The sequence below is a fragment of the Tinamus guttatus genome, unplaced genomic scaffold (genome assembly GCF_059628265.1).
Source record: "Tinamus guttatus ecotype Peru unplaced genomic scaffold, ASM5962826v1 Tinamus_guttatus_pri_ptg000060l, whole genome shotgun sequence".
NCBI classification, from domain to species: domain Eukaryota; kingdom Metazoa; phylum Chordata; class Aves; order Tinamiformes; family Tinamidae; genus Tinamus; species Tinamus guttatus.
The window spans coordinates 10,883,495-10,897,462 of NW_028288594.1; the positions used below are offsets into that span (position 1 = coordinate 10,883,495).

The window sequence follows — 13,968 nt, forward strand, 5'->3', positions numbered from 1 at the left end:
GCGGAGCCGGTGCCGGGGAAGGAGCCCGCGGGGTCCTGCCCTCCGCGCAGGGCAGCGCAGGGCAGCGCAGGGCAGCGCAGCGCGGCACTCACCGGCAGCTCCCGCGGCGGGCGGCGGAGGACGAGGAGGAGGAGGCGGCGGGGGAGGCAGGCGGCGGGGCGAGGCGAGGGGCAGCGAGGCCGCCGGCGGGGCGAGCGGCAGCCCCGGCGGCAGGAGGAGGAGGAGGAGGAGGAGGAGGAGGAGGGCGGCGGGGGCGCGCGCCGCCGGCATGGCGGGGCCGGGGGCTGCCCACTCGCCCCCGGGGCGGCAGCAGCAGCCGGCGCGGGAGCCGCAGCGGCCGCCGCGGCCCTAGGCGCGCGGGGGCCCCATCGCGGCGGCGGCCCCGGTGCCGGCGCCCGAAAGTAAAAGGGCAGAGGCGGCGCAGGCTCCTCCTCGAGCCTGACATCACCGCGGCCCGGCCCGGCCCGGCCGGGCCCCCCCGCTGCTCCGCTGCCCCCCCGGGCCACGCGCTTTATCGCGCAGCCGCCCCCGCCGTGCGAGGGGGACCCTCCTCCGCTTGGCCCCAGCCCCCTCGTCCTGCCCCAGCCTACGGCGAAGTTTGCAGGAGCGGAGCCAAAGGGGCCGTCACGGGCGCACACGGGGCCGCTCCATCCTGCCTCGGTGTCCAGGCTCCCTAGATCGGGGCGGAGGGGACAGCGCTGCCCCAATAAGTCACCCCACACCCGTGTCCTGCCCGGGGCTCCAGCTGGGGTGTCCGCGGGGCGAGCAGCCACTTCTCCCGCGTCCCATCCCGCGCCGCTGGCTGTCGCCGAGCGGCTTCGCACGGAACCCGCCCAGCTCGGCCACGCGCTGCCCGGCTCACAAGTTTCCTGCCAGAGAGAGCCCCAAACTTCGCCCGCACCGGGGCTGCCTCCCGGCGAGAGGCAGCCCCCGCCAAATCACTTCAAGTCTTTCACTGCTTACAGAGCTAACGCGCTCGGCTGCTTCAGACGCCAGCAGCAGTTGGAGGCTGCAGCCTCTTGCAGCGGCAGTTGCACGGGCTGCCCGCGTGGGAGGTAGAGGATTTCCCTTTATTGTTCTAAAATTACCCGTCCTCGCTGCGTGCCGATGTCGGGAGCGCGGAGCCGCCGCGCGCAGCCCTGCGCAAACCGGCCTCCCCGCGCTGCCCTGACCCAACGCAGGGCTTTCCCCTGCAGCGTCTGCCCAGGCCAGTTGGATCTGCACAAACTGCGGATACCCAAGCAGAATCCAGCGTTTCCAACTAGGGTGGTTGCAAGGCAATAAATTCAGGACTAGCCACACAGCTGTAGCAGCATCTTTGTACAAGACCCAGGCTTGCTCGGCCCATTCCCCCATCCTTATTGCTGGGGTTCGCTTAGCCAAAAGCCACTAATCCACAGCCCGGTGCTGACAACCTCCAGAAGGCCTCTTTCCACCCAAAAGCTGGCACTGATGAGCGCACACAAGCTAAACACTGAGGTTATCTTCCCAGGATGGATCTCCTGCATCCTATGACAACCTACTTTTTTCATCCTTTATAAAATATGTGTAAAACAAAACATTCCCATCAATAAGACAGAAACACTAAAATGCAGCTAAATAACATGCCATCATGGGATTCATTTAAACTAAGGATGTTTAAACAAGGATTTACCATAAGAGAAATGTTTCCCGTTTCCATCATTGCACCAGTCCCCAAGAGCATCTCATCCAGCAACACCTGAAAAGGAAACATCAACATCAAGGCAATTTTGCATTATCCAGGTGCAGCCCCTTCCCCCAGCAGGTGCTGAATTTATTCAGGTTTTGGGGCTATAACTTTAAACCTACAATGTTTTTTCTGCCATGCTATTTTATTTCTGCCCTCACTGCTTTAATATGGAAGATTCCTGCACTGGAATTAATTTATGATGAGCTTTGACATTTTGAAGCCTCAGCTCTAGAAATTTCAGGAATACATTTTAGGGGGAGAAATTGCAATTCCTTTTTCTTTTTCCCTTCAAGTGGAGTTCTATCTCCTGGGGTTGCAGAGGAGAGCTAGGAAGCACCAAGCAAGCATAATTCAAAGGCTTAAAAGCCAGAGAAACATTAATAGAGACTGGTGAAGGCGGATGGCGGGTGCTTGTGCAGCCAAGGCCATTGCGGGCACTTGGTTCTGCACTTGTTTGTCCTCGTGGCATCGCTGCTCCGCTACCGTGTCCCCAAATAACCGCTGCAGGAGCATGCAACTGGAAGAAGGTTGAAATGCACAAAACGTTCCCGTGTGCCTGAGGAGTCAGATGGCCCCGGCACAAAATAATGGCAGAATCCAAACCCGAAAGAGGCCGTGACCTAAAAAGTCTCCAAAATTATGCATCAACTACGTGTAATGCTTTCACTCCAAAGCAAGCAGCATGTTTGATACTGGAAAGAGTTAAGGAAACGAACAAACAAAAACAGCAACACAGGAAGCCTCTGTGGTATAAGAAATGATTGATATTATATGCTAATTAATTGAATCCCATCCATCACCCTGTTTGGGAGAAGGAAAAAATAGAGTTTGTTTTTATTTTCCCTTCCTTTCCCTGCTCTGACCAGAGGGACTGGGGAAGCACAACTGCTGTCGCCAGGGTTTGCATTGTTGTGGTCTGAAATCACTGAAAACCCAAGGAGTTTCTGCAGATGAGGCATCGCTGCAACACTCCGCAAGGATTCAATTTATTGCTCGCTTTTCCTTCAGTCGTACAGAAACCTTTCCCCATCCCAGCCAACATCACCAAGCTCCTGCAGTTCACTTGAAACCCAGCCCAGGGCTGTCCAAAAACTTGGCTCAGGTTCAGAAACCTCAGACGAGTTTTTAAGCTGATGATGAATTAAGGTACAAAGCGAATGTTTTCTACTCCTGGAATTTGTTATTAAAAGTCCCGAGTTTCCAAAGTGGACAGATAGTTCCTAGCTGAGCAATGAATTACCTTCGTGGTGTCCTCGCTGTGCTGAAACGCTGCCCATTAGTGGATCCCCATCACCCAAAGGCACTTAGCACCTGATCGCTTTTTTTGAAACTGGGGGCAAGAGGAGGGGGTTTGTTCTACTGATTTATTTTTACAAGTAACGCTTGGTTCATAGCTCCCCTCAAAGCAGCTTCTTCCAGATACTTGATATTTGGAGGTCAGGGTGGATATGGATCTTGTGATCTCTTCTCATCCCTCACAGGAAAAAAATAAAAAAAGCACCATGCGTTAAGATGATCTGACATTTCTTGGTCAAAAATGCTGCGTTTTGAACCTTGTCAATGGAAATGAACCCCCATATTTTCTGGAAAAACAGATACATTTAAATCCATTTTGTGAGAAGTGATACCAGATTTCTAATTTACGTATTTTAAGACCCTGTTCAGTAAAGCTCTGGCTTGGATAGCCTTAAAAAAAACCCAGATGTTTCAGAGCTGAGCAAAGCACCACACAGCAGCACTGCGAAAGCCCTCAAAAAAGCTCCTGCCAAGGTTTATGAGCAACATTTGGATCCAATAAGGCTACAGGTGAGGTTCTTTACAGCCTCGTTTTTCACAGAGACTCCTCAGCTGCCCATAGGTCACCCAGCTGCTTCCACTGGCATCCGAATCCCATGGGAGAAGCGAATCCCGGAGGGAGCCAGATCCCACCGCCAAGCCCAGGCTTCCACTGGTTTCCATCACCCCTTTGACAAAACCAGGACTGCCCTGGTTGTGCCTCATCTGATCTGCAGGCATTTACATAGAGCAGCAAAAGATACATATGTCTTAAGAAATGACTATTCCATAGAAATGCCTCATGTTCATAATTCCCAGGCACTTGAGAATTATGTACATAAAAATAACATGAAAAAAAAATTCTGCAAGGGGCAGCAGAAGGCAGGAACAGGAGCAGGATGTACTCTGCGGGTTGGCTATAAAGCTATATATTGCAGCAGTTAGCTGTAGCTATATATTGCTGCAGCTTGCTGCTAGGTTTCTCCTCCATCCAACCACGGGTGTTTTTAAAGCTCTTGTTGCCAAGATCCCACCTTGACTCAGGTCTCAGTGCTGCTCCTCCAAATCTAGGTCTCAGCAACGTGCTGTTGTTACGTGAGGAACACAAGCAAATCCATTACCTTCCTGTTTTACATGAAGTTTCCAAATTTATAGGTCGTCTATAACCCAATAGTTTTCTCTTTCATCCCCCATAATTCAGGTAACCGTAGTGTCCCACTAATCTAAAAGGTAATCTTAGTTGGACCACTGTCATTCAGCAAACCTACCCCTGCAGACATAAATATGATGCTGTATACCAAAAGGCTGTCTGAGCACATTTGTGAAACGCACTGACTCGCTGGCCCCAGGCTGTCCCAGTTGCTAAATTAAGCAGGAGATTTGCAGAATCAATTCTTTCATGTATTTTGTCACAGTTCTTCACTTCCTCCAGCTCTTCGTGTCAGTTACCTGATCCTGCACATGTCAACATCTTACGTGATTCTTTGGCCACTGAACACAGCAAAGTACATGCAGGGCAACTCAAAGCTACCTAAGAGGGGAAAAAAAAAAAAAAAAAAAAACACATGGGTTTGGATTAAGCTACAGATTTAAGGAGCTTTGGTTCTTCCAGCTCAAGTCTCCTAATGTGACACACACCGGGGTCCTGTGTGATGATTTCAGTTTATACTGACCAAGAGGCCAATTCCCTTGAATTTTCTTCTGTTTATTTTCAGTCTTGGCTATTTGTACTGCAGGTTCTTCCAAGGAGGATGATTTTAAGATTGAGACACTAGCGGGAGCGCAAACACAGCACAAGCTTCCAGGCACGACTGCAACACAAGGGATGACATCCCTAAACTCTGCTGCCTTCTGGGCTCTTATCTCCCAGACATGAGGCTGTCAGAACCAGATCTACCAATTTACAGATGGGGGTCTTCAAAAAACAAAACAGAACTTTTACCTTCGCGTATCTCCTCAAAACAAATGTCTTCACACCCTGCCCCACTACAAAACAAAAAAACACCCACCACCATGAACCCAAAGGAAGATAATTACAGATGATGATAAAACATACATGGCGTAAAAGATAGGAGGCCTTTTTTATAATGGTATTAACCAACTGAACTTGTACTGGACAGATAACACTCAGAGCTAGGTCCCAAACACACCCTCAGGGACACTGAACCTTCATGAAATCCGTAGGATCCATAGTCACCGTTTGGCTCCAGGATGGGAAAAAGTAACACAGTCCCACCCAGAGTGGGAATTCCCACCCACCTTCCTTCCTTTCACCCATAAAACGTTAAGCTGATAAACTCCTAGCCCTGATTTCGATCATTTATTTTAAAGGGTACTACAAAAACTGCAGACTTTTATTTCATGGATTTATACCACCGCTTAATACATGAAGAGAGCGTGACTCTTACCTAACTCAGTGCACATGAAAATGAAGGTTTTTACCCCTGCTGCTGTTTTTGACAATGTATCCTTGTATGTCCTGCAATGCTGCTCCTTCTTTTCCTTAGAAAATCTTGGTTATGCAAAGGCCCACATACCAGTCTGGCTTCAACTCATGGAGCCTCAAAAGTTACTGAGTCTTTTGGGTTGTTGGATGGGAAACCAACTGCAAATCTCAATAGAAAGGCTGCTTTGATCATGTGGTTGGGGCACCCCAAACCACCACAGCCGTTTGGCCTTATCAGCAGTAAGCCAGTGGCCGGGGAAAGAAAACACAGCCTTGAATTTCTGCCAACACGGGCTTTACAAAAGCACAACCTCACTAAGCAGCAGACTCTCAATTTATAGTGGAATGAGTGGAAACAGAATTATTATCAGAAAAGAACCGGTGCTTTCACCCATGTCCCTGACACCATTTGTCCCTACAGCCTCGGAGGCAGTAGTTCTACAGCAAGGCTTCCCTCAACCATTGCTGCTAATGACCTCAAAAGCAACCACACCAAGAAAGATCAGCGCATCCTTTTTCAAGTGTAAAATAGCAAAGTTGATCTGCTTAGCACCTGCAATGGCAGCCAGGAGACTAGTCCTCTGCTGCCCGCTCCTCTCTTACCAACATGATGGGAGGAAAACACCAAGTGCTGATACTTACAGCATGGTGAAGGGATCTAGTATCTGCTGTGCTGGTTATTCCAGTGGAAGAGGCGGAAGTCTTGGGGAAAGTTTCTCCAAGATCAGCAGGTTGAGCCCAAAGATGAGAAACCCCAGGTGTGACCTGCTCTGCACACGCAGAGCAGCAGGCAGGAGCAGCGGCGGCCACGCTGGTCACTCCTGGTCATTTTCTTGCCTTCCACATGCTTAGGGATGACATCCAGGATGAGTTGTTCCATCACCTTTCCAGGGTTGCTATAGGGGCACGGGATGGGGACAGCAGAGGTAGACTTACTTGACCAAAAGGAGCAGGTCCCCTTCAAGCTCCCACTAGCCAAAATACTACTAGCAAAAGAGGAAAGTTGTTATTATACCTGGCCCATCATGTTCCAGTTTGGGTGGAGAAGAGAAGGAATGAATGGTGGTGTCGGGCCCACCAATGGGCCACCAGCTTTAACGAGCTCAGCTTCCCAGTGAGATGCTGGTGGTCTCCCCCTCCTCCCCTCAGGAGGGATCGCTGCCTGTTTCGAGAAGGGAAGTGCGTTGTTTAGGACCCAGCAAAGAAAAAGTTAGCCCAGGAATGTCTATCATTAATCACTGCTAAGCTCTGGGGTTTTCTTTGGTTTAAGCTCTTTGTTATAGAGAAATGCGGGTCTGGGCAAGTCCATACCTCAGGAGGGAATGCACTGTGCAATATTTAGATGCAAAAGTGCTCTAAGCAATACAAAATTTTGCAGGAGCATCATTACAGTTGTGCATCAAACTGCAAAAGACACCAATACATCATGCTGCAGCTTGTCAGCGAGTCACATCAGCACCGTGGAAAGTTGGCAGCTTGCCCAGCTGCATTAACTGCAAAGGTCACAGATGAGTTAATTTGATCTTAATAGCTGATAATAAAAATTGACCCTCATCAGGGGATCTTGCCGTGCTTTGAATAGATAACCACCAAGTACCGGTAAAATTCCTCCATCAGTCTTCACAGAAGAACCTACATGCACTCATAATTTTATTCATCATGCACCGGCACAGACCTTCCCAAGTCAGCCCTTGCCTTTCTTATTTGCCTATTCCTTGATTCAGCAGAGCGGGATCCGTGCCGATGTCAGGAGCGCAGCGAGGAACCTCCACCCACGCGCACGTGTCTCCAGTGGGTCAGAGTCCCCGGGAGCCCTGGGGAAGTTTCAGAGCAGAGCCGCATCCAGACAACAGATCCAAGCTCCTTGGAGCCAAGCAGACATACAAAAGGAAACACTCCCCAAAGCAGCATTTCTAACACAGAACAATTCGAATTGACTCAGAAGTTAGCCACATAAACACGGCAACTCCCCTGTTGCGTCTATCAGGATTGATGCTCAGGTCAAGGTCAAAAATATTTGTAAGTAAAAATTCTGAAGCCCAGAAAAATGAATGTGCCTTCTGTGGTGCACCTGGTCTGCTTCGGTCTTCATATGAGCAGCAAAGACCCTTTACCTCCCTCTCTAGGAGAATTAGGAGAACCAAACCTCAAGTAGGCCAGACTGGAGACGTGACCCATTGCAGTCAGTAACAACCTAGGGCATGGAGCTGGACGGCCACCAAATTCAAAGAGCTAAGCTACAGCAAGCGTGCAGAGGGGCTTCTGCTTTCTCAGGCTTTTATTTCACAGGTCAAGGAATAGTCCAAAATGATCAGGCATTGAAGGAAATGAAAGGCAACGATTCCCCCTTCCTTTTTATATCTATACATATGTATTTGTATATATGTGTGTGTATATATGTATGTAAAAAGCGTCAGAACAGATTTGCTGGGGCTCAACACCAGCTTGCTGTGTGCCCTGGAGCTGCCCCTTCACTACCATCCAGCTGGACAACACGGACAGGAGTGATTTTCCCTGAGGGAGCCAAAGCGACCCCGATGGGGACAGTTCACCTGGGCCTCGCCCCCACTCCTTGGTTGGAGGTGAGAAACGCAGCAGCACCCCAGGGAAGCAGCTCCCATGGGAGCTCAGCACAGCGTGGGCTCAAGCACAAGCAGCCAAGATGAGGCTCAGCGTTCTCTGTTGAATCATCCATCCTTTCAGCTGAGAGATGCTTTATTCGGAAACAGCTACGTTTCCAGCTCCCATATTGGAAGGGATGTGGGAAATGGCTCTGAAAAGCTCCTACGATATCACTTTACAGCTTCACAGTACTGAGGAGGTCCATATCTGCATCACCGCACGGAAACGGGCGCCTTCAGTTCCAGCTGCGGCTGCACTTCATAACTCTCTGGCACTGACTGCAGCCTTTTGCTTAATGCCTTAAAGTACTTGCTAAGACCTTGGTAATTGAAAGGTTGAGGTAGAAAATCACTGCATTGCAACAGGCAAACTCACGCTGCGCGGGGAGAAGTGACTTGCCCAGCAGGTCGCGTCCGCCGGCCGCGCAGATGGGCCCAGGACTGCCAGGGCTCGAGGCCGCTGCTCTGCGACGCAGAACACGCTGCCACCGTGTCCACCCAGAGGACATTTGGAATTGGGTGCCGTAAGCTGTTATAGCAGTGAAGGAATTTAGAGCTCAATAGCACTGGTAATTGAATTCTGTAAAAGGATTAGAGTGTCCTCAATAACTCATCCCTGCACTGGACTGGACCTTTCTCTTGCTTTTCTTTTTTTTTTTTTTTCTCTCTTTCTCTTTAGGGTAAGGTTTGAAACCTGGAAATGCTGCAGTCTGCATAAACTAACTAGCTAAACAGAAATCCCCAAACAAGCCTCGGGACGGTAAATAACCATTCACGCCCTTTCCGCGTATTCAAGTATTTTCCAAGTCCCGGTGGCAGTGACTAGCATTTAGAAATGCTTTAAGGGACAGCTTGACTTTCCTCTTTTTTTTTCCCCCCTCTCTTCTTTCCCTCTCCTCCTTCACTAAAACTGATTCCCGAAGTCCCCTCTGCTGATAACGGAGGAGCGGTGGTAGCGGCCGCGGGCGGCGAAGTCGGCGTTCTCCTCGGTGAGCTGCGTGGTCTCCACGCCGACTGTCGCAAAGGACGGGGTCACCACGAAATGCTCCTCGGGCGACGGCCTTCGCCTGCAAGCACAGCACGAGCTCCCATCACACAGGGTTTGCAGCCACGCTTTGGGCCCGGCCAACGGAGCCCGGCCAGGGCCACAACAAAAATAGGCAAAATTGTCCTCAGCACCCTTAGAAGACACATAATTAATCAGTTTTTTTGTTTTGTTTTGTTTTGTTTTTTGTTTTTTGTTTTTTTTTTGCTAGCAGATGCAGAAAAACTAGACCCCTCCTCACTGTCTAGCAAATACACATTTTCATAATGAATACGCTCCCTCCTTGGAATTGTTCTATTGTTTGGAATTGTTCCAGCGTAGTTGCACTTCATGGTGAGAGCAAATAAAAGGCTGGCTATGCCAAATGATTTACACGCCTTGTGGGGAGAGGAGCGCGAGCCATTGCTAGTGATAAACCTCCTTCTGTAGGTTTCTCCCACTCTTGCAGCACAGCAGCGGTGAGCTTCAAAAACAAACCATGCAATCCCCAAAAGCTAAATCTGAACTAAAATTGTCTTTGTGCCAATGGCAGCAGCAACGCTGGCATTAGGATAATGCTCCCAGCTTAAGTGGAAAAACCACCAACCGGGGGGGACCTCAGATGTCACTGTATTATGCAGGGGCAGAGATGGCCCCTATCCCTTCTGGGAAACCCAGACATGGGGATGGAATTAATTATTAAGAGGAGCAAAATGAATTAACAAAGCCGATTAATATCCTAACAGTCACCCTATTTAAGGTATTCTGGGAAAGAAAAGTCCAAGACATTTGCTAATACAATCCTGTACGAGCTCAATACTGAACGACTTTTCCACTGAACACTTTGTTTATTGAATTTGTCCGTACAGATATTGCTGCCTTCCCCCAAATTGTCTATCCAACCTAGAGCACAGCTGGTGCACACACACCTCTTCCACCACTCCCACAATAATTTGCTTTTGAATGATGATATACGGAGGAGATGGAGTCTCCCATTCCTCATTTACCACCAGGTTTGCAAGCCTTGGACAGGAAGATAAAGCTTCGGCCCCCAGACATGGTTAGTTAAAGTGCCAAGGAACAAGGCTGGAGAGGCTCCTGCTCCCTCTCTCTGCCATGATTTGCCATGCAGACAGCTAACAGGAGTAAATATTATTTCTGTCTTTAAATAAGAATAACTCTGAGTACCCAAGACGTGGCAGATGGATTGCTTAAGGTGGCAAACAAGCCAGCTCCCTCCAAGCTTTGTGTGACCTTAGTGGGTCACAGGAACAACGAACACTGCCTTGATCAATGCCAAGTGGCTGGTACCGACCTGCACGAGGTGACCAACAGCAGCTTAATCCAGCTGAAGAGACTGAAGTTGGCTGCTGCTCCTGCAGAGGAAAGACAGAAGTCAGCTGCAGGCCCAGAAAGGTGCCCCAGGCAACAGCAAGGGTAGCAGCAGAAGCATGTGGAAGGAGATGGAGACATGGCAGCGCTTGCTTAATTTGGCTTAAGCTGTTGGGAGAAAAAGAGAGGTGAAGGGACTTGTCAAGGTCCTGCAGTGGAGCCAGTGCTCCTAAGGTCTTTAGCTCATTGTCCATCTAAAAGCCTCTCAAGTCAGCATCTCTCAACCTTTCTAAACAGAAGGGTCATTTCGTCTTTTGGAGAACAAATTCGTAGCTTGTTTGATCCAGCGTGGCCACAAAATGTCTTTCACTCACAACCCAAGGAAAATCAGGGCAAGCTTTGACCGTTTTCCTTTCTTACATTTTGTTTGCCCCGTGTTGCTTTCCTGAGCATGTGGAAATGCATGTGCAAGAAAAGACAAGAAAAAAACCCTAATACTTCCACAGATACAAAATGGCAAGTAGAAAGAAACAGAGAGCACCATCCACAATCTCAGCTCTATATCACTGTCACATACAGACAAATAGAAATCAGCTGCAGTTGACAGAAAGCATGGTGAGTAAATATACTGGTGGTTCCTGAAATACAACTGTTTCTCAGTCTGTTACAGTTTGTGTTTCTGAAATTTAGTGTCTTACAAACTCGCGTCTAACAGTCCTTCACCTAAATAAACACAGGAGGCTTTTTCTAACTTGTTTAAATGATATATGAACTCAAGTTTCTTTGACTTTTCTCATCCAGGCTTTCTTGGTTGCAGGACATAAAATTGCACGTATGCAGGTAGGTACCTATGCATTTATATATGCATATGTACATGTGTGCACACACACACTGTGTGCGCATTGCCCTCTCCCTCCACAGCCATCCACCAGCCCAAACCATTTCTGCACCTCTGCCAAGGAGCTGCAGCCTTTAATGAGCTGCTCTCTGAATGTGCTTTGCTATTTAATTTTGAACTTATTTAAGCCGATCACATGCATAGACCTTTCTAAGTCCTTTGTCTAAGAGTATTTTCCCAGATTACGTTCCTAACACATTCGACCTGTTTATTTCTGGAATCAAAAGGCTCTCTTGTTTTGAAATTATGAATGCTTAGATTTAATGAGATACTCATCATAATTCCCATTTTCATTAAAGTTTTCTCAGGTGGGTTTAGATTGATTAATTAAGTTTATTAAAATGTATTTACAAGAGATTTTTCTCATTGCCGTGATACATTTACAATCTGTCATCCTTATTAATTCTTATTATCGGTACCTCTTTTTGCATTTTATAGTAGAAAACAATAAAATAATAAACACTGTTAAACCCATTTAACTAATGCTAGTTACAGTAAGAATCAAGAATAAAATTAGAGAGTCAGATATAAAAATGTACTACAACTAGCAAGGAAACAAAGCCTATCATTTTCTGTGTCACATGCATATTAAACACAAGAATCTCAATTCCTAATTAACTTAAATTAAAGCTTAATGAATTTTTAAGCAGATTTAATAGTGCAGGAGGAAAAAAAAATACTCACCAAGGGGAAGTCCTGGACTCACCCGGCCAATGTAAAAATACAGGATAACTGCTGCACCCAGGCTAATAAGAGTGTAGATCCACTGAATCACAAACATTATTAAGAGAGACACAATTGCCTGTTGAAAACACAAGTTTTAGGGTTACTCTAGAGTATGTGAGATAGCAAATTGCTGCACTAACAATCTCTTTTTTCCTGCAAAATCCAGAGGCTACGTTCTGCTTTTGCTCTGCTCCTGTGGGACAGCTGGCAGTTCAATGGACTCTGAAAGAACACTCATGTTCAGACACAGCCTCGAGGAAGTTCAGCAACTTATGCTTGAACTTTGCAAGGTGAACACAGGTTCACGCAGCACCTACTTAATACGTAGGGCAGCACTGGGACTGTTCCCATTATGACAGTGTCAGTAACTGTTTTTTTTTTTGTTGTTGTTGTTAGAAATGCTGAACCTTGTGTTCCAAATTCATCCAAGCTGCAGAAGTCTTGCTGGCCTTTGCTTGGGAGAATGAAGACACATCCAGAGGCTCACCAGCTCCCAAGGTAGCTGTGACTCGCAACCATGATTAAAATTGACATGCAAGGGGGAATATGTATGGTGGCATAAGTATCATCTTCATGGAATCAAATTAGGAACGGCTTCCCATTAGCAGCACAGCAAGCTACCCATTTGCAAATGGACAGTATGGAAAGAGGGAGCTAAATGAGTCAAAACTGCCACAACTGATGAAGCTTAGGAGTGAGGGCAGAGTGGAAAGGAGCCAGGATGAATAAATGCATTTGAATTCTGCATCTAAGAGATTTTTTTGATTGCTGCTCCCTTCTCAACTCCGTGGCACTCTCCTCCCAGGTCTGCATATTGACAGGAAACTAAATCTCCTTTAATGAACACGTCAATCACCTCTTTACAGAAACTCCTCTGTGGCCCTACAGAGCTGACCACTCTGAACTCTGTGATGACATCAGGGAGTCACGTTAGTCACTGAGCCCAAAGACCAGCATTGGCACCCAAGATTCATCCCACCCACCACCCTGCAAAACAGCAGCACATTTCGCCAGGAGCTGGTTGCTGTGCAGCTTGCACAGCATGATTTGAAAAGTAGGTGTCAAACTCAATCTGAGGATTAAATTAATAGGGTTCACTATGTTGTTCAGGGTGTTTATTATATTTTATACACTGCTATGAAATCCTCAGCCGTGCAGCAAAGCCATATGGTTCATTCATTATGCATAACTGACCCCTTTTCTGTCATCTGCCCATTAATCCATCCTCTCAAGATGAATTTAAATGTCTTAAACTCCTCAACAGCTTCAGGCAGATGCTGTTTGAAAGCTTTTTATTTTTAAGAATAATGTGCTGGAGGAATTTTCCTTCTTGAAAATGTGGAATTTTGCACTTGGCTGTTTGATCAACAGTTCAGGAGTTTTTTGGAACTGACATACTACCTTGAATACTTAGTTCAGGTTAACTGGCATACTAGAAACAAAAGCTATTTTTAAGCACTAGAGTGTATTTACACTGAACTAAGTGCTGAATTTCCTTCCATTTTCTACAGTCACAAAGAAGTGCTCAAAATAAAAGTACTTACACCAGCAAAGGAAACCCAGTGATTGCAGAACTTGGAGTAGAAGGATACTGGTATTTGCTGAATTCCCAATTCTGGATTTTGTTGCTTTACAGCTGAATCTATCAAAAAAAAAAAAAAAAAAGAGCGAGAGAGAGCATAAGTGTGTTTTTTTTTTTCTTCCTCCCTTTCTAAAATTACCCAGTTACAGAAAGCAAAACAAATTCCAACCGACAACTGGGTATCCCAAAGTTTAACCAAAACTTCTAACAGGAAGGCAACAAGGAAGTGCCAGGGAAAAGTTATTTCCAGCTCTGGTCCATTCTAAGATCACATGTAAGTCACTGCCTACCTGGGCCTCAGTTCCTGTATTCGCAGAAGCAGAGAAATAAAGCTTTTCTTCCTCAGAAGGGTT

The 13,968-nt window shown here is 47.3% G+C and overlaps 1 protein-coding gene across 1 annotated transcript in view; it reads right to left on the minus strand.

Moving 5' to 3' along the window:
- Positions 1 to 8,917: 8,917 nt before the first annotated feature.
- Positions 8,918 to 13,968, minus strand: part of SLC12A8 (solute carrier family 12 member 8) — a 45,861-nt gene continuing 40,810 nt past the window's right edge. The window contains exons 10-13 of the mRNA XM_010218349.2: positions 13,578 to 13,675; positions 11,992 to 12,109; positions 10,393 to 10,453; positions 8,918 to 9,120 (exon numbers count right to left, since the gene is read on the minus strand). Coding sequence (XP_010216651.2) covers positions 8,958 to 9,120; positions 10,393 to 10,453; positions 11,992 to 12,109; positions 13,578 to 13,675 — 440 coding nt within the window. The 3' untranslated portion in view covers positions 8,918 to 8,957. The remainder of the gene's footprint in view (positions 9,121 to 10,392; positions 10,454 to 11,991; positions 12,110 to 13,577; positions 13,676 to 13,968) is intronic.